Here is a 21,131-nt window from a genome sequence, read left to right as displayed (position 1 = left end):
GCCTATGATGAGCAACCCTTTACTTTTTCACCTCAATAAAGGTTGAAACCAGTCTGGGCAGTGACTCTCCCCATAATACATAGCATTATTATTATTATTAATGTTCCGGGAAACTCCAAGGAGTCGACAGACTCATTGAGGGAGGCCCTAACATCATGTCAAGAACAACTATTCAACATTCACACAGTATCTATCATACGTTGCCTTGAACTCATTCACGGTCATAGCACCCACAACAGACTCTGGAAGCTTATTCCACTCATTCACCACTCTCCAAGTAAAAAACCTAGCTCTAACACCCTTGTCAACCATGCTCTTGCCCAGCTTCCATGCATGGCCCCTAGTCCTCCCACCACCAGTCATATTTTCAAAAATATCTTCTGGATCAATCTTATAAAAACCCTTCAGTAATTTGAATGTCTCAATCATATCACCCCTCCTTCGCCTATCGTCCAATTTCTGCAACCCACAAATCCTCAACCTATTCTCATAAGGTTCATTCCACAGACCTGCTATCATCTTGGTCACTCGTCTCTGGACCCTCTCCACTTCCTCCCCATCACGAAGAAACCCTGGTGCCCATAACTGGGCACAGAAGTCCAGATGGGGTCTTATCAAGGCTCGATACAGAGGAACAACAACTTGTTTGTATCTGCATGTTAAATTATTTTTCAGAAGCCAAGTGATTTGGTGAGCTGTTTTAGTCACTTTTGCAATGTGCCCCCTAAACTTCAATTCCCTATCCATCAACACTCCCAAATCCCTGGCCTCATCAATCTCCTGGAGTACGGTTCCACCAATGCGATATACTGCTGCTATTCTTTTCACCCCAAAGTGCATAACCTTACACTTTGCCACATTAAATTGACATCCATTTTTCCTAGCCCAGTCCTCCAAACTATCCAAATCATCCTGTAAAATTTTGACATCCTGTGCACTCACAATTGCTCTACCCAACTTTGCATCATCAGCAAACAAGTGAACACTTCCTCTCAAATCCTTTCCAATATCATTGATGAACAAATTGAAAAGCAGTGGTCCAAGAACAGAGCCCTGCGGCACTCCACTAGTCACAAGACGTCTTTTAGACTCCACTCCTGAATAAACCACTCTCTGGTATCTCTCCTTCAACCACCCTCCTATCCATCTCACCAACCCTATATCTATCCCCATCTGCTCCATGTTGTTTATTATTTTAACGGTATATAATAGAACACAGAAACTAAGTAAATAATTAATTTATTAACTTATTGCTGATATTTCGCTGGTGTTATAACCAGCATCTTCAGAGCACAAAAACACTGTTTGTCACAATACGCGGGACTATAACAACATGGTGTACTTAAACAAAATTGTAGCAGCAACACAAAGACTAGAGTCCTGATTTTGGCACCCTCTATCTGAAGAAAAAAACAAAAAAAAAAAAACAGAGCTATCACATATTACTAGAGTTCTAGAAAAGTGCTAGTTTTTTCTTAATATGACTGTCTCCCAGATCTTCAGCAAGTTAATACAGCCATATTTGTTGAGATTTGGAGTGTGTTTTAGGGCTTCTGTCACCTCTAAGAACAATCTCTCTGATTTATACGGGTTTCTGTGTAGTACTTTTGTGTTTTTCCAGTTGATTCTGTGTGCAGGGGTATCCAGAGCATGGTCTGCTAGGCCCGACTTCCCATAATGATAATTCCTGACATATCTTTTATGTTTGCTGATGCGGATGTTCACAGTTCTTCCTGTTTGACCGTAGTAGGCTTGATTACATGAGCAGGGTACTTGGTAGACTCCTGGATGTGATAAAGGAGGAATGCTGTCCTTGGGTGAGCACATGAGGGTAGCTAATTTGCTACATGGTCTGAATGTAGTGCGTAGTTTATGTTTATTGAGAATTCTTGAGATCTTTTCGGATGTGCCTTTAATGTAAGGGATGGTGACTGTTTTGTTGTAGTTCTCTGTGGTGGATGGTGGGAGGGGTTTCTTAAGAGTGTTTAGTATTTTGTTTATTTTATGTGGATTGTAGCCATTGGCCAAGAAGGTGTGGAGTAAGTGAGTCAGTTCAGCAGTAAGAGCCTTGTCATTGGAACAGATTGCTCTCGCTCTATGGGTTAACGTTTTTAACATGCCATATTGTTGAGAGGGATGATGGTGTGATTGTTTGTGTAAGTATCTACCTGTATGTGTGGGTTTTCTAAAAACTGAAAATGATAAGGAACCATCTGGAAGACGTGTGATAAGTGTATCCAGGAAGGGCAGACCGTTGTTGGCTTCCAATTCCACATAAGTCTGTCCACACGCACATCTGCTCCAGTTTACTGATTAGGGTTCCATGTGGTATCCTATCAAAGGCCTTGGCAAGGTCCAGTAGTATCACTGTAAACCCATTACCCCTATCCAGTTCAGCCATCACTGTGTTATAAAACGTGAGCAAATTACTGAGGCATGATCTACCCTTCACAAAACCATGTTGTCTCCCATACAATATCCCATTTTCATCTATCCAATCCTGTATTCTTTTCTTGACTAATTTCTCTAAGACCTTGACAATGATTCCTGATATGCTAATCGGTTGGTAATTTACAACAGCAGTCTTGGAACCACCTTTATGCAGTGGAACTATTTTCCCCTCTTTCCACCCGCTCGGGACTAACCCAGACCCGAGACTCAAATTAAACAAAATGGTCAAGGGTACTGACAATTCTTTAGCTGCTTCTCGTACAACATGAGCTGGTATACCATTCAATCCCACAGATGTATTGACATTGAGGTTATGCAATAGACTACTCACCTCCACTTCATTCACCACAATTCCCGTATAATCTACTGGTTTATTCGTTTCTGCAATGTCACCACCTGGATGATATATTCTTAAAAAGTGCTCACGAACTCAAGACAGTAACTCAACTGATTCAGTTACCTCCCTACCATCGACATTCTTTAAAATCATTCTGCCATGTACATTTTTCCATTTACTTGCTACATATCTAAAAAACTGTTTAGGATTCTCTTTAGCCTGCATGGCCAATGTTCTTTCGTAATCCTTTTTTGCTTTTCTTACCACACTCGTCACCCTTCTGGCCTGCGCTTTATACCGTTCATGTGCCTGCCGGTCACCTTTCTCCTTAAATTCCCTCCATAGTTGTTTCTTTTTTTTTGCAGCTCAAGCTTAATGGTGTTATTCATCCATTTAACCCCTGCTTGATTTATTATTCGGACTCTAGGTATACAGTCAGCCATTGCTTCATGCAAGCACTTCTTAACTACCTCCCATGCACTATCAACTTCTAGTCCTTGCAGTTGTACATGCCATGGCACTGAACCAATCAAACTCCTAAGCTTGTCATACTTTCCAGATTATACATCTGCAAGGATATGTGCTTTGCATTATGGGATACTAAGGCAAGTGATGTAAAGTCATTAGCTTCTATATATGAGTTGCCCCAGTCCTGAAAATACTTCAGGCACAGACTTTGTTTGCTTATACTTAATCTACTATCCAACTCCATCTGTTCGAATTTAACTAGTAGCTTGTCATGTGGCATCTATCGAAACCCTTTGCAAAATCTAAATATACTACTGTATATGCATCTCCTTTGTCCAATGTATTCATCTTGTTATAATAAGCAAGCAGACTGCTGAAGCACAATCTTCCTTTAGCAAACCCATGCTGTCCATTAAAGAGAATTCTACTATTGTCAACTCAGTTCTGAATCAATGTCTTCATTAGCTTCTCCAACACCTTGATCACAACTTCAGACAAGGCAGATTGGCCTATAATTCGAAGCCTTAGTCTTATCACTCCTTTTATAAAAAAAAGAACACTTTTCCATCTTTCCTTTGGAACCTGGACTAATCTAAGACTCATGTTGAAAATGTAAGTTAAAACTAATGTCAACTTCCTGGAACATTCCCTCAAGACAAGTGTGATATACCATCAAGTCCAATGGCCTTGATGGCATCAAACTTACTCAATTCCTCATACCTCCTGCTCACTCACCATCATTGGTTCATCCCACAATTCCCACTGCTCTCAAGTTCTGCATTATATTATAATCACAAGGATGGAATACTTTAATGAACTGCTCATTAAACACCTCTACTGCATCCTCCTCAGTGTTCATCATTCTCCCATTATCACTGACCAACATCATCTTCCCATAATTGTTCTTCCTTCTACTGGCCACATATTGAAAAAACTCTAGGATTTCTTTTAGCATCATTTGCTAACTGCTGCTCATACCAACTTTTGCTACCCTTACTAAGCAAGTCACTTTCTTTGCTTGCTCTTTGCACTCCTCATGTAACTGATCGCCACTCATCTTGTGCCACATCCAGAACGCCTTTTTCTTCCAGATTGCATGCTTCAACTTTTCAGTCATTCATTTTATGCTACCTTATTTAATCTCTGCCTTTTGGAATTACACTCAGTCATTGCCTCTGCCAGATACTATCTGAGTAGAGGCCAAGCAGCACTGATTTCCTTACGATGCAATTCCTCATTCCATGATATTGCTGCATGCTGCCTCCTGAGCTTGCCATAATCATCTGCCCTATAGTTTCACATATAACCCTTTCTCACAAAACTGATATGGCTGGCCACAACCCAAGTTATCACTTCATGGTCACTTTCACCAGCTGGAGGAAAATGTGACACTTCATTTACAATAATATCTCCTGATGAAATAATCAAATCCATGATCCAGACACTCAATCCATACGTGGCCTCTGTTACGTACTGCTTAAGGTAGTTATTTCTTAAAAACTCAAGAAACTCATTCCATTCTATATTACCATAATTGAAATCACCCATAATGATCACCCTTTTCTTATTAGCCATACCAATGTGTCTAAACATTTTTTTCTCACTGCCTTCCACATTACCAGGTCTATAGCAACACCTTGCTAAACATTTCATCCTGTCCAACCCCACTTCACACCATACAGCTTCAAAACCACTGTCAGTATTTGCTCCTTGCATCTCCACCTTAGATGGGCCCAACTCCTCTGCCATCATCAATAACACTCCTCCTCTTTTTGCTATGTCTTCATGAAAGACTACATATCCTTCCATCTCCATTCCTGTCAGAATGTCATCCTTGTTCAACCATGTCTCATTTATACTAACAATTTTTAGGTGAATGAACTCTATAAATGCTACAATTTCATTCCCCTTGTTTTGAATACTTCTAGCATTTGTAAACATAAAGTAGCTCATTTCTGTTTCTATAACAAGTCCCACTAACCCCACTTCTCAGATATGACTTATCCACTCACTCTCCCTTACTGTCCATTCCTATCTATCATCACCAATATTACCCCCCCCACCAGAACTAAATGTCATCCCCACATCCTTGACTATCTTAATCCTTTCTTGCACAATCACACATCTACTCCTGAACCTATTATCTACACTTTCACACGCTGTTCCCCTGTCCACTTTGTGTTCCTTTTCTCTCATTCACAAACTTGCCTACCTTACACTCCTGCTCTTCCACAACATCTCTTGCTTCCTCATGTTTCATTCACTTCAGTCATTCTCTCTTGCAGTAACAGTTTCTCCAACCGACTCACATCAAATCCATTCAAATGTAGCCCATCTCTTTTATACAGCTCTATCTGCCCCTCAAACTCATCCCACATATTCACAAAATTAACTCTGCTAGAATATCATTCAAAATCTTTGCTTGCCTTCTCAACTTATCATTACCATATCTGGGCAACTACGTTACTTACCATGCCATTATCTTTCACTCTCCTTAACACCTCATAACATACCTCCTTACATTCTTCTTATTACAAATCATTCATGCCAATTACCGTTACCAACTCTTTTGCTCGAATACTCCTCTTATCTAATTCATTTTATGTTTTTATATCTACCTCTCACACACACACACAGGATGTTACAAAACATAATACAATAGTACTGTGTTATTTATCCTACTTTATGAATTATATTACAAATTATCTGCTGCTATGCAAACTTACCATTGCCTAATTATAGCCCAGCACCCACAAAAAATTGCTGGAGAATTGATGATAAGGCAAATTCCCAATCTCTCTGGATAATGTTTACTAAGAAGCCATATTAAGTTCTTGACTAGTTGATAGTCCATGCAACTTAAACCAAAGTCTTTTAAGTCAAAAATAATACAAAGGTTGTCAATCACCTCTTCAAAGCACTTTTTACATGCCTCTTCCTGAAAGAAAGAATTGTGTCCACACTATAGCAAATGAGAATTAGCCACAAAGCAATACTTTCTAGATAATGATCATTCACAACAGAATGGCTTTAAAAATAAAACTGCAATTTTCAGTATGTATTACTATTTATACAGTAATATAAATACCATACCATACCTTAAAATTGTAATGAAATTTTGTAAAAATTCTAATAAAATATCACTGTACATAGTATATCCATATGCTGTTGTATATAAACAAACATAATTCCTCATTAGTTACTTGAGGACATGAGGTTAGAGCATAATAGCTTTAATTCTTTAATTTCATATCCAAAGAAAGAAAATAACAGATGATCACAATATAGGTGCATTTCATTTTTGGATAGTGATTCTTGTTAACAAAATAATTGAGCCTAGAGCCATTTCTTATTTTTCCTAATTTTGTCATTAAAATGGTCCAACTGAAGCTAATCAAATTAATATCATAAATATCAAAACTCATTAAATTTCACCAAGTCAGGGAGGAATTATCAATGAATCAGTGAGCCAAGAAAAATGGTCTGATATTTCAAGTTCTATCAACTTAAAATGGAATTAATAACGGAATTTTTTTAGTCTTAAAACATAGAACTGGTTTAACAATGGAAATCACTGCAAGATTTTGAAGCATACACAAACAAAAATGGACTCCAGTAGTATAACTTTAGGTCAATTAAACTATGTAGAGTAACATCTTCAACTATCAATATTTCTATTGTTTTCATTATCATGATGTCTGCAAGAAAGTGACATTATCAAACTATCAAGTAGTAGTAGTAATTCTAAAAATCCAAATGTCAAATTAAATTGCATTTTATTAAACTTCAACTTGTTTTTGATTTACCTCATGCTGTGGACACATCTGTTTTGCCTAATTTTCCACTACAAATTGGAAATTAAAACTGAAACAACAAAATTTAATAAGACATCCAAAATAGTAAATTTCGTTAATTCCATCCAGCTGAATCATTTTTCTAATTTTTTTTAATAAAAATGCACCAACTGAAACACAGACATCCTTGAGTACATATCTCTAAAATCCATATTCTATTAAATTCCAATTGAACAGAATGGAGTTACTGCAATATAATTTTGACACATTTTATCCCTTTATGCCCCTGAAAATGCTCTAACAAACAAAAATTACAATGACTTAACAAATTCAAGGATTTCAGATACTGAATTTGAATATCAACAGAACACCAATCTACAAAATTGTTGACTATTAAATTATTTAAGGAATTTACAATGTATATTTGAATATTAATTAAAAGTAACTTTAATAAATACCTCTTATATTTCGGCAATGTCACATTGCCACCTTCATGGGAACATACAACTATGACACGTGCATGCAGACACTACAAAAAGCAAATGAGGCAGAAGAGAGAAAACTACTGTTGTTCCTAGAGTCCTAAAGGTACCCCCTAGTGGGCTATATTGAGTGTTGACCTAACGTGGACCAAGCAAACAAAATCAACAATTTTATAAAGGACCTCATGCAATAATTTATGTACAGATAGGACAAGATGACTCTTAGATGTTTATGCATTTGTGAGAAATGCACATAAAACTAATTACTCATATGAATGTATCAGCTGCAAATACAAAATACTGATCTTTAAATATTTGCATTTATCAGGCAAACAAAACTGGAATATTGCAAAGAAGCAGCGACATACTGTTGGCAAATTAGAAATATAAATTGTAAATATGATGTACATAATTTGATGTCTTTATTGTCATGTATGTTCTATAATGTTGTAGGTCAGGGTTTCTCAAACTTTTTCGACGACGGAACACTTCACAAATCCTGAAAGTTTCACGGAACACCTTGGTTATTTTGTAATGTATTAATTAATAATTAATTGATAATTTAGCTGATTTTATTAATTAAATAATTGATAATTTATTATTAATAACTAATTAAACATCAATTAAACCATCATTAAATTAATTTGTGCTGACAAATTCCAGAACTTCTCGTGGAACACCTATTTACCTTCCACGGAACACAGTTTGAGAAACCCTGTTGTACGTTATGCTTAATTTTACTGGATGGTAGAATTAAACAAATTTATTAAGAATTAAGGAGTTGCAGTACTAAAGGATATTTACAACAATAAAGACAACAATGTTTAAAGTTGACAAAGGTAATTCACAGTAATTACTACAGAATACCAACCTACAGAATTTAGTGTTGACCCAAATTGGACCACACAAACAAAACAAGCTTATGAAGGATCTCTGCAAATGGTCTAAAGAAATTAAAGTCAGTTAAATTTCAAACACCTAGTCATTCCAAAGATCTTTGGAATGATTAGGTGTTGTTTCTGAGCTCACAGAAAACTCTAACTCTCAGAATCACCTTTAAATTCATTTCTGATGGATAACTTGAAATACAATACATATCTATTAACAGCATTCAGCTAAAAGTTCTTGTTTCACTTGATTATATGGGAAGTTCTTATGTAGCAGTTTCATTTTCTTTTTTTTTTTATATATTAGTTTCTACTCATGCAGTCATTCACTCATTCAGTCCTGCCTTACCTCTCAAAATCCTCAGATCACTATATTATTATACTTGCATATCTTCTTGCAATCAAGATTCATGAAAAGCATCTGTTCTTCATTTGCTGAATGGACATGAAGATAATCCCTTTGACAATAGGAGTACATTTGAACAGTTCAAAGAACTGTTCAAATGTACTCTGCAGTAAAGATCTTGGAAATGTATTTCCAAGAACTTTACTGCAGATTCCATCTTGCTTCATGGAACATATGCCACTTGCTTCCTATTAAGTACATAACATTCTAGGGTTTCTAACCTAATCAGTGGATACTGAACAAACAGGATGGGCTAGCAATCTGGGACTAAGCCAACCAAACTGTATTCTCTATCAGCTTGAACTACAAATATATATGATGGCATAGCATGATGAGATTTCATGCCAGCTGAGAAATGCCAATTAAACAAGGTCACAGGTATATTTTGTCAGGGAACCAGGACAAACAGGGAAAAGTAAGCTACTGGAACATACTCAGACTCAATATCTAGAAGACAAACTCAATGTCAGAAGAACTAAAGAACAATCAATATAAGGAGTATTAATGGAAAAGAAATTAAACTTACAGAAGAATATAAAAGTACCACAAACAAAACTGGCATTACTGAGACAAAGAAGATAATAACAGGTAAGATCTTACTAAATAAGTATACGATGTTACATTTGGACAATATGATCAAAGAAAAAGTAGCGATAACATTCAACATTTGTTAACCATTAACACTTGCCTGATTTCTGGTGAGAAAAATAGACACAATAAATTAAAATAATTAAATAAAATATTTTTTTTAATATAATCAGTATAATAATATAGGAAGGAAGGATAAAAAAAAAATTACAGTGAACAGCATCAAATGCATCTCTACAGTTCTATTATCTTAGGATTTTCATATTAGAGTTCTGTCATGTTCTGAATGCTATATAGGTTACAGATGTCATCATCATCATCAAATTCCTGCCATGTACCCTCAAGGGGTGGACAGGATATGACAGTACTACATGAAAAAATTACATCATTACTAACTTCCTATCTACAATTTTCCTCCAAATCAGTCTGTTACTTGTCAAGACTCCAACATTATCAGATTTTATATTTCTATCGTCTAAGGCTCTTTGTACCGTATCAATCCACCTATATCTTGGTCTTCCTCTGGGTCGTTTTCCTGCCAACCTGGCAGAGAACACTTGTTTTGCTAATCTTTCCTCTCCCATTCTATTCAAGTGACCATACCATCTGAGATTATCTCTGCTAACGCATTCCTGGATGCTGACAATGTCAAGTTCTTTCCTAATATCCTCATTTTTAATATGATATTGCCATTGATGCCATCTGTTCATGCCTCTAATCTTTCTCAGGACTCTCATATCTGCGGTCTCTAGTCTTTGGTCAAGTGTTTTACTTCTGACCCAGCTCTCAGATCCATAAGTTAAAATTGGTTTCAACACTGTCTTGTATACAGCTAATTTAGTGTTCCGACTAATTTCTTTCTTATTCCATATGAATTTATTCAATTGACTTCCCACGATACCAGCTTTGCTGATTCTGTTGTCTATTTCTATATTTAGTTTACCATCTTCAGTAAAAATTGTGCCTAAGTAGCTGAAATGTTTTACTTGTTCCACAGGTTCTCCATTCACAACACAGTTGACATTTTCAATGATTCTGAATATTTTCATTGTCTTTGTCTTTTTATTGCTGACCTTCATACCATATCTATTACAACAGCTATTCAATTTAGTCAGAGAATCTTGCAGACTTGTAGCGGATTTATTTAGAAGTATAACATCATCCGCATAAAGCAAAGGGCTGACATTAACATCTCCAATTTTGATATCAGGTTTAATACCACATTCCTTCATAATGTGATCCATATAGATAATGAATAACAGAGGGGATAATGTACATCCTTGTCTCACACCAGATTTAACATTAAACCATCTTCCTGTACTTCCTTCAATTCTAACTGCTGACTTACAACTCAAATAAAGACTAAGTATTGCTTGATATAATGCCCCATTGACACCATATAACTGCAGTGTATTGAATAACTTCTCTCTTGGCACCTTGTCATATGCCTTTTCCAAATCGACAAAACTTAAATACAGATCTTTGTTATATTCCCATGCTTTCTCGACTATTTGTCGTAAAGTAAAGATCTGATCCTGACAGCCTCTATTTTGCCTGAATCCAGCTTGTTCTTCACCAAGCTTTTCTTCCACAATTCTTCTCAACCGTTTCTCAAGTATACTTGCATAGATCTTGCCAGGAACACTCAGTAGGGAAATACCTCTGTAATTCTCACATTCAGTTTTATTTCCCTTTTTATATATGGGTACTATGAGAGCTCTACTCCAATCATCGGGAATTCATCCCTCTGTCCAGGCTTTCTGAACTATGCAGTGCAGCCACTGTAAGACTCTTATACCACCATACTTCAGCATTTCTGGTCGAATATCATCTACTCCTGCTGCCTTTCCACATTTCAAGCATTTGATGGCTTTTTCTACTTCAAGTATGGATATGTATTCCTGACTGCATGCCTGGTCAGTGTTTTTTATCACTGTGCTGTCATCATTCCTTGTTTCATTTAGCAGTTTTTCCAAGTAATTACTCCATACTTCAAGGATATCTTTTTCTCCTGTTTTCATTTCACCTTTATCATCTCTAATTCCTTTTACAGCACTCTTTCCTCCATTCCTAAGCTTCTTCAACAACCTCCAGAATATTTTGCCACCTTCTTGATATTTATTTTCTATATTCTTGCCAAAGTCCTCCCATGACTTTTGTTTAGCTAGTTTTACACACTGTTTAGCTTTCTTACATTTGTCTCTGTATTCTGTAAGAGTAAAAGCTGACTTATTTGCCAGAAACTTTTGATATGCTTTCTTCTTTTCCTTCACTGCCTCTTTAACTTCCTGTGTCCACCAGGGAGTTCTGATTTTTTTATCCTTGCACACAACCTCACCACATGCCTCTCTGGCAGAATCAATCAATGTTTCCTTCAGCGTTTGCTACTGAATCTCCAAGGTTTGATTCCTGTTCTCAAACTCTTTCATTTTCTTTTCAATAATATTTCTGTATTTTAGTCTACAGTTCACATCTGAGAGCTGCTCAACTTTCATTCGCTTTAAAACTTTCTTACATGTTATTCTTTTCAATATGAAATTCAATTTTATTCTGCTCAAGACTAAATAGTGATCACTTCCAATTTCAAATCCTCTGTACACTCTGGTGTCCTGCACCAGGGAGAAAACATCACTATCAACAATAACATAGTCAATGAGACTTTTCTTATTCCTAGCCTCTTCTCTCCATGTGAATTTGTGCACATTTTTATGTTGGAACATGGTGTTAGTAATAACCAGTCCATGTCCTGAGCAGAAATCCAACAGATATTTGCCATTATTATTAGCTTTGCTCTTTTCTCCAAATTTTCCCAAAATATTTTTGTATGTCTCACAATCATTTCCTACTCTGCTATTTAGATCCCCAACAAGGACCAACTTTTCCTTTTTCATTGTGTCATTTGCTTTTTCTAAAGCCTCAAAAAATTCCTCCACTTCTACCTTAGTAGAACCTTCTGTGGGACCATAGGCACAAATAAGTCTCATTGTATAGTTCCCCATTCTCATATTTGCCCAAATTACTCTACTTGAGACTGACTGCCATTCAAGAAGATTAGCCTCGTATTTTGTGTTGAATACTATGGCTACTCCTTCTTTTCCTTGATTGTCATTGCCTGAATATAACATTTTGTATTTATTGCTCAGAAAGATCTCACCAGTTTTGGTCTTTTTTGTTTCAGTCACCCCTATTATGTCGATCTGGTACTTATCTAATTCCTCAGCTAGCTCCATTTCTTTGCCATTCAGGCTTCTTACTTACGATCTTTAACTCTGGTGATGTTGAGTTGGGGTTTTCAGATTTGTTTTCAGATTTGTTCCAGTAGCTGACTTTTCGCTGTTCGCCCTGGTTCCCTGGCGAAAACAACGGGGGCCTTGTTTAACCGGGCGACACCCCAGCCAGCATGAAATTTTGTCATGTTGTACCATCATTTTTTATTTTGGTTTAACCAATAAGAATACAATTTGGTCGGCTAAATCCCAAATTGCCAGCCCATCCTCGTTCGTTCAGTATCAAAGTAGATACCCAACAGGGTGCACCACGAGAAGGTGAGGATTGGACATTAGGTCAGAAGCCCTGGTCGGTTCTCCGCATTCCTTTAAAGGCTATGTGGAGGTCTCCTCTCAGTTATACAGCTTTGACCCTTAAGCACCCCGGTTACAGATGTGTCTTCCAGATTCTTGGAATTACTAATCCATCCATCATTCTTGTTGAGATTCAGATGATGAATCAGCATCTCACAAGCTTCCTTAAATTTTCTTTCAAACCAAGTTATGGTGTAGTGTCTTGATGCCTTTCCATTTAATTCTGTGACAGGTCTGGAATGCATGGTCTCACAGGCCTGTTTTACCACAGTGAAGAAGTTTAATGTGGCATTTATGTTCATCTTTTCTTACTAGAATTGTGTGTGCTGTTTCTCCTCTATACAGTTAAGTTGCAGGTGCACATGATTTTGCAAACCTACAGGTGGGCACAGTAAGGAATGGAGATATTTTTTATGAGCTAAGTAAACCTTTTAATTTTGCATGAAGTCTAAAAGTTGGCTTAACATTCTATTTATGTAATGTTCTATTTTTTTCTGATATTCCCCTAATGTATGGTACAGCTATAGTATTTTTGTAATCTTTTTTACCTTTCATGCTGTGGAGAATCTTGTAAAATGTTCTTTATAAGGCCATTCTTTATAACAGTCTGGCTAATAATTTCATATTCCTTCTTCAGCACCGCTCATTAGAGCAAATTGTTTGGGTTCTATGTTTGAGGGTACTGATTACCCCTAGTTTTTGTGTGGGAATCCCGCCAGGTATACATTTTGGGAAAATTCAAAAAAAAGACAACGCTAATGATAATAGTGAGCATCTGCTGGATTTCTGCTTAGGATATGGACTAGTCATTACTAACTATGTTCCAACATAAAGATATGCACAAGGGCACATGAAGAGGACACAAGAAATAAGAAAAGCCTCAGACTATGTCATTGCTGACAGTGATATCGTCATGCTGCTTCAGGATACAAGAGTGTACAGAGGATTTCAAACTGGAAGTGATCATTTACTTAGTTCTAAGCAAGATAAAAATGAATATCAAGCTGAAAAGAACAATATGTAACAAAGTTTCAAAAATAATTAAAGTTGAGCATCTTTTAAAGGTAAATTGTAGACTCAACTATACAAACATCGAGAAAAAATGAAACAGTTTGCAAACAAGAAAAGGAAATATATGGTGTGCAAGGATAGAAAAATAATAACAGCGTGGTGGACACGAGATGTTAAAGAAGCAGTTCTAGACAAGAAGAAAGCATACCAAAATTTTCTAGCAAATAAGTCAGCAGATGCCCTAAAATAATACAGAGAGCTAAGCTATGTGTGAAGGTAGCTAACAAAAAAGGTAGCTTAGAAATGGAGAAAAGAGTATACAGTACTGTAAAAAAAAAAGAATCAAAGATGACAGATGTAACATGAAAACTGAAGATCAGGATATCTTAGATATCTGCAGTAATTGTTTTGAAAGATGTTAAATGAGTTAAATGAACAAACAGTGACAGAACAGAAGTAGAAAATTTTCAAGAGGAATGCAAACAGGAGTACATGTTCGTCAACACTTGAAGTAGAAAAAAGCTATCAAATACTTGAAATGTGGAAAATCAAACAGATTATTTGACCAGAAAGGCTCAAACATGGAGGTATAAAAGTTTTGCAGAGGCTACACTGCATAATTCAGAGGGCCTCACTGGAAGGTTGAATTCCAGATGAGCGGAGTAGAGCTCTCATACTACCTATCTATAAAAACATAGCTGGCTGGCAGAATTACAGAGGAAGTGTTCCAGGTAAGGTTTATGCAAGCACACTTGAAAAGAAGTTGAGAAAAACTGCGGAAGAAAAATTTAAGAACAAGATGGTTTTCGGTCAAACAGAAGTTGTCGAGATCAGCTCTATGACAAATAGTTGAGAAATCATGGGAGTATGACAGGGATCTGTACTTAAATTTTGTAAATCTAAAAAAGGCATGCAACAAGGTGCCCAGAAAAAAGCTTTTCAAAACACTACAATTATATGAGGTAAATAAAACATTATGCAGAGCAATATATAGCTTATATTTAAGTCTTAAGTCAGTAGCTAGAATTGAGAGTAAAACAGGAAAAATGATTTGATGTAAAATCAGGTGTAAGACAAGGATATGCATCTCATTATTATGAAATAATTATTATTGCATACACAATTATGAAAGAAAGTGACATTAAACTTGATATTAGAATTAAATATATCAAAGTTAGTGCTGCTTTATGCAGATAATGTACTCCTACAGGTCCAGGGTTCTGTGACTAAACTGCATAATAGTTGTAACAAATTTGGCATGAAAATCAGCAATAAAAAGACCAAACTATGAAAATAGGCAGGAACATATAAAACTTCAGCTGCATTCTCAATGGAAAATCTATAGAACAAGTAAAATATTTCAGCAATTTAGACACAGTTTTTAGTGAAGATAGCAACTTAACTTTGGAAACAGACAACAGAATAAGCAAAAGGTAGTATGTTGGGGAGCCAGCTGAATAAATTTATATGGAATATGATTCAATCAGAAGTGCCTTAGAAACATGAAATGTTAGATTCAACAATATTGGAGTGTGGATAGGTAACAGACTAATTTGGAGGAAAATTGTTGGAGATTAATAATGATAACTGTCATTCAGTATAATCTTCACAGTTCCTCATCAGAGTGAAATAAATTATCATCATCCCATAGTCCATAAAGGACCATAGAGCAGATAGTAGGAAATGTTACTTACAGAAATCTTCCACTCAGTCCTTGGTTGATAATTTACTTAGCTGTGTAAGTGAAGTACCAGTCCAACTTTTTATATTGTCTATCCAGTTTATTCTAGGTCTGCCACTTTTCGTATACCTGGAATAAGTCCTTCAAAGAACTTGCATTGGTAGACCATTAGATCTGCTAATATGGCCACATAAGTTGTTTCCTTCGAATCTTAGTTGTCTCTTGGACAGGCGAAAGAACCAATTCTTTGTCTTACTTCAAAATTTGTGATGTGATCAGTGTATGGTATGTATCTGTAGAAGTGATCTATAGCACCTCATTTCAAATGCCAGCAACCTCTTTTCATCTTTTTTAGGAGGATCCAAGTTTCACTTCTGTATAATAGTACTGAATTAACTAGTATGTCAATAATGCATAATTTGTTGATAATTGTAAGTTTGTTATCTCCATATTGGTTTTAATTTTTGGAGTATTGTTGTTGCTATTACAATTTTTGTTCCAATATCCTGTCTTGATCTGCCATCTTTATTAAAGATACTGCGTATGTATTTAAACTTATCAACTTCTTTTATGGGTGTATCCTCAAGAAGGATTTTTTCAGCTTCTACTACATCACTTCCTTCTGGGTCAAAAGCACAGAAATTGGGTATTGTTTTAATTTTTCGGTACTTAGAGTTAAGTGATATTTTTTAAAAATATAAAGTAATTTTGTGATGCTTTCCTGAAGAACTTATTTGTTTTCTACTAGAAGATCAATATCATTAGCAAACTTTAGATGATTTATTTTTCTTCCTCCTACCATCACTCTATATTACAGTTCTCCAGGGCTTCATTTAAAACATATTAGAGGAAGCAATTAAATAATGTTGGTGAAAAGTTGCAATCCTGTCTCGCTCCATTGGAAAGGGAGTGCTATAATTTTCTCTCGATTTCAACCATCATTTTAGAAGTTGAGTATAGGCAATTCAATTAGTCATTACTTTGTTGTCTATTCCATAATATTCTAGAATTTTCCAAAGGGCACCATGACAAATAGAATCAAAGGCTTTCTGTAGGTCAATAAAATTATGGCACATTATTTCTATTATGTCCTATATATTTTTCTCCAATGATATGGAGCATAAATATGTGATCAATTGTACTCCTGTACAGGAGTACAATTGATGGGTGCTTAAGGGTCACAGCTATATAACTGAGAGGAGACCTCCACATAGCCTTTAAAGGAATGAGGAGAACCGACCAGGGCTTCTGACCTAATGTCCAATCCTCACCTTCTCATGGTGCACCCTGTTGGGTATCCACCTGGATACTGAACGAACGCAATTTGAGATTTAGCCGACCAAATTGTATTTTTATTGGCTTAAACCAATATACAAAATTATGGTACAACATGACAAAATTTCATTCCGGCTGGGGCATTGCCCGGTTAAACAAGAAACCCGTTGTTTTCGCCAGGGAACCAGGACAAACAGCGAAAAGTCAGCTAATGGAACAAATCTGAAAGCAAACCACAACTCAACATCACCAGAATTAAAGATTGGTACTATCAACATAAGAAGCGGCAAAGAAATGGAGCTAGCTGATGGGTTTATGTCGATCTGGATAAGTACCAGATCGACATAATAGGGGTGACTGAAACAAAAAAAAAAAAAGACAAAAAATGGTGAGATCTTACTGAGCAATAAATACAAAATGTTATATTCAGGCATTGACAATCAAGGAAAAGAAGGAGTAGCCATAGTATTCAACACAAAATACGAGGCTAATCTTGAATGGCAGGCAGACTCGAGTAGAGTGATGTGGGCAAATATCAGAATGGGGAATTGGACAATGAGACTTATTCGTGCCTATGGTTCCACTGAAGGTTCTACTAAGGTAGAGGTGGAGGAAATTTTTGATGCTTTAGAAAAAGCAACTGACACAATGAAAAAGGAAAAGTTGGTCCTTGTTTGGGATCTAAATAGCAGAGTAAGAAATGATTGTCAGACAAACAAAAATATTATGGGAACATTAAGAGAAAAAAGCAAAGCTAATAATAATGGCAAATACTTCTGCTCAGGACATGGACTGGTTATTACTAACACCATGTTCCAACATAAAAATGTGCACAAATTCACATGGAGAGAAGAGGCAAGGAATAAGAAAAGTCTCATTGACTATGTTATTGTTGATAGTGATGTTTTCTCCCTGGTGCAGGACACCAGAGTGTACAGAGGATTTGAAATTGGAAGTGATCACTATTTAGTCTTGAGCAAGATAAAACTGAATTTCATATTGAAAAGAATAACATTTCTTTCACTTTAAAACTTTAAGAAAGTTTTAAAGTGAAAGAAAGTTGAGCAGCTCTCAGATGTGAATTGTAGACTGAAATACACAAAGCTTATTGAAGAAAAAATGAAAGAGTTTGAGAACAGGAACCAAACCTTGGAGATTTAGTGGCAAGCCTTGAAGAAAACCCTGATTGATTAAGCCAGAGAGGCATGTGGTGAGGTTGTCTGTAAGGATAGAAAAATCAGAACTCCATGGTGGACACAGGAAGTTAAAGAGGCAGTGAAAGAAAAGAAGGCAAGAATATAGAAAATAAATATCAAGAAGGTAGCAAAATATTCTGGAGATTGTTGAAGAAGTTTAGAAATGGAAGAAAGAGTCCTGTAAAAGGAGTTAGAGATGATAAAGGTGACATGAAAACAGGAGTAAAAGATATCCTTGAAGTATGGAGTATTTACTTCGAAAAATTGCTAAATGAAACAAGCAGTGATAGTACATTAGTAAAAAACACTCAACAGGCATACATATCCATACTTGAAGTAGAAAAAGCCATCAAAGGCTTGAAATTGGAAAGGAAGCGGGAGTAGATAATATTCGAACAGAAATGCTGAAGTATGGTGATATAAAAACCTTACAGTGGCTGCACTGCATAGTTCAAAAGGCCTGGACAGAGGGACAAATTCCCAATTATTGGAGTAGAGCTCTCATAGTACCCATATATAAAAAGGGAAAGAAAACTGAATGTGAGATTCCAGAGGTATTTCCCTACTGAGTGTTCCTGGCAAGATTTATGCAAGTATACTTGAGAAACGGTTGAGAAAAATTGTGGAAGAAAAGCTTGATGAAGAAGCTGGATTCAGGCCAAACACAAGCTGTTATTCATTATCTATATGGATCACATTATGAAGGAAAGTGATATTAAAAATGATATCAGAATTGGAGATGTTAATGTCAGCACTTTGCTTTATGCGGACGATGTTATACTTCTAAATAAATCCACTACAAGTTTTCGAGATTCCCTGACTAAATTGAATAACTGTTGTAATAGATATGGTATGAAGGTCAGCAATAAAAAGACAAACACAATGTAAACAGGTAGAATTGTTGAAAATGTCAACTGCATTGTGAATGGAGAACCTGTGGAACAAGTAAAACATTTCAGCTACTTAGGCATGATTTTTAGTGAAGATGACAAATTAAATATGGAAATAGACAACAGAATCAACAAAGCTGGTGTGGTAGTAAGTCAATTGAATAAATTCATATGGAATAAGAAAGAAATTAGTCGGAACACTAAATTAGCTGTATACAAGACAGTGTTCAAACCAGTTTTAACTTATGGATCTGAGATCTGGGTCAGAAGTAAAACACTTGACCAAAGATTAGAGACTGCAGATATGAGAGTCCTGATAAAGATTAGAGGCATGAACAGATGGCATCAATGGCAATATCATATTAAAAACGATGATATTAGGAAAGAACTTGACATTGTCGGCATCCAGGAATGCATTAGCAGAGCTAATCTCAGGTGGCATGGTCACTTAAACAGGCAAGGAAAGATTAGCAAAACAAGTGCTCTCCACCAGGTTGGCAGGAAAACGACCCAGAGGAAGACCAAGATATAGATGGATTGATGCGGTACAAAGTACCTTAGACGATAGAAATATAAGATCTGATAATTTTGGAGTCTTGACAAATAACAGACTGATTTGGAGGAAAATTGTAGACAGTAAGTTAGTAATGATGTAAATTTTTCATGTAGTACTATCATATCCTGTACACCCCTTGAGGGTACATGGCAGGAATTTGATGATGAAGATTGTACTCCTGTTCTTTCTAAATTCGAGCCTAGAAATCTGAAAAATTGAATTATATTTTTGCTTCAATACGAGCGTAAGATGTTCAAAAATATTTTGCTTCAATACTGTCACTAACTCTTGACAATTTGAAAAACATCATTGAAATCAACATCGCATTCAAGTTTATTAAACCTTATTTTTTTATCTTGAATGGAAAAATTTCTCCATCAGTTGTATAAAGCCCCTTTAGTAACATTTTTACTACATCCCTTCTTTTTATTTATTTATGACATGGTGGCATCTTCAATACCATCACAAGTTAGTGGAGAAGACTTGAATGCCAGTGATATAATAGTATTGAAGATTTGTGGGTTACAAAAAACTAAATGAAAAGATGGAATATCATAAAAACATGTTGCTAAAGGAGTTTTATACAACTGGAAATTTTTCAGTTTTCTACAAGAAATGAGGTTTAATAAACCTGAATTCGGTGTTAATTTCAGTGATGTTTTTCCAAATGATTACCTTTTTGACCTCCCCCGTGTTGTGGCAGATAGTAGAATTCTCCAACTGCACTCCTGTGTATCGTAAGAGGCGATAAATGGAAACCCAGTCCCTGGGGGTATAGCCGAGTCCCCTTTGGGGGTTGGGCAAAGGGCTAATCATCCCTCCCTGTAAAAATTATCTGATTACGGAAACTGCAAATGTGGATAACATATATATGACATATCAAGGGGAAAACCTTTTGGAACCCTTGTTGTTGAAAGAGCCACTTATAAAGCCACAAAAAATTTTAAAGATTGGATCATGGAATGTCAAAACACTATACCAGGTAGGAAAAACTAGGCAGGTAACAAATGAAATAGACAATTACAAGTTAGACATTTTAGGCATCAGCGAACTCAGATGGACTGGTTTTGGTAGACTTATATTAACAAGTAACAAGACAATACTGTACTCCAGATCAAAGGAGAAGCAAGAAAAAGGAGTTGCGCTAATACCTAAAAGTAATCAAAAGCCTGATGGAATGGGAACCAGTAAATGAGAGAATTATAAAAGCTAGGTTCTATTCTAAATTTATCAAACTTTCTGTTGTGTAGTATTATAAATAACTCTTTTAATTTCCTTTCCTGACGTTTCGATCTTCATATTTAGATAATCTTCTGGAGTATATACAAATATACAAGGCCAAGCATAGTTACATTACACACAGTAAGCTAAAGAAACAATGATCTGATCACCAATTATTCTACTAGCATGACCTCTAAGTGAAAAAAAAAATTTTTTTTTTTTTTAATTACAAATTAATTATTTAGAAACTACATCAAAGCTAAATTCTATTTAAGATAGCATGAGAAAAACATTCTTTCTTATAGTC

At 35.9% G+C, this 21,131-nt stretch overlaps 1 protein-coding gene across 2 annotated transcripts in view; it reads right to left on the bottom strand.

Annotated features, from left to right (window-relative positions):
* The window catches only part of LOC150104885 (uncharacterized), a 162,794-nt gene that overhangs the window by 32,359 nt on the left and 109,304 nt on the right, over window positions 1–21,131 (bottom strand). For both annotated transcript variants that reach the window (XM_090395396.1, XM_090395395.1), the window contains one exon: window positions 5,983–6,194. In XM_090395396.1, coding sequence (XP_090251522.1) covers window positions 5,983–6,194 — 212 coding nt within the window. The remainder of the gene's footprint in view (window positions 1–5,982; window positions 6,195–21,131) is intronic.

This window comes from Typopeltis vanoorti, chromosome 7 (assembly GCF_054136105.1).
Source record: "Typopeltis vanoorti isolate ZY-2024b chromosome 7, IOZ_Tvanoo_1.0, whole genome shotgun sequence".
Classification (NCBI taxonomy): domain Eukaryota; kingdom Metazoa; phylum Arthropoda; class Arachnida; order Uropygi; family Thelyphonidae; genus Typopeltis; species Typopeltis vanoorti.
Note: the sequence above shows the minus strand (reverse complement) of the source record. Positions and strands in the feature narration are given on the sequence as shown.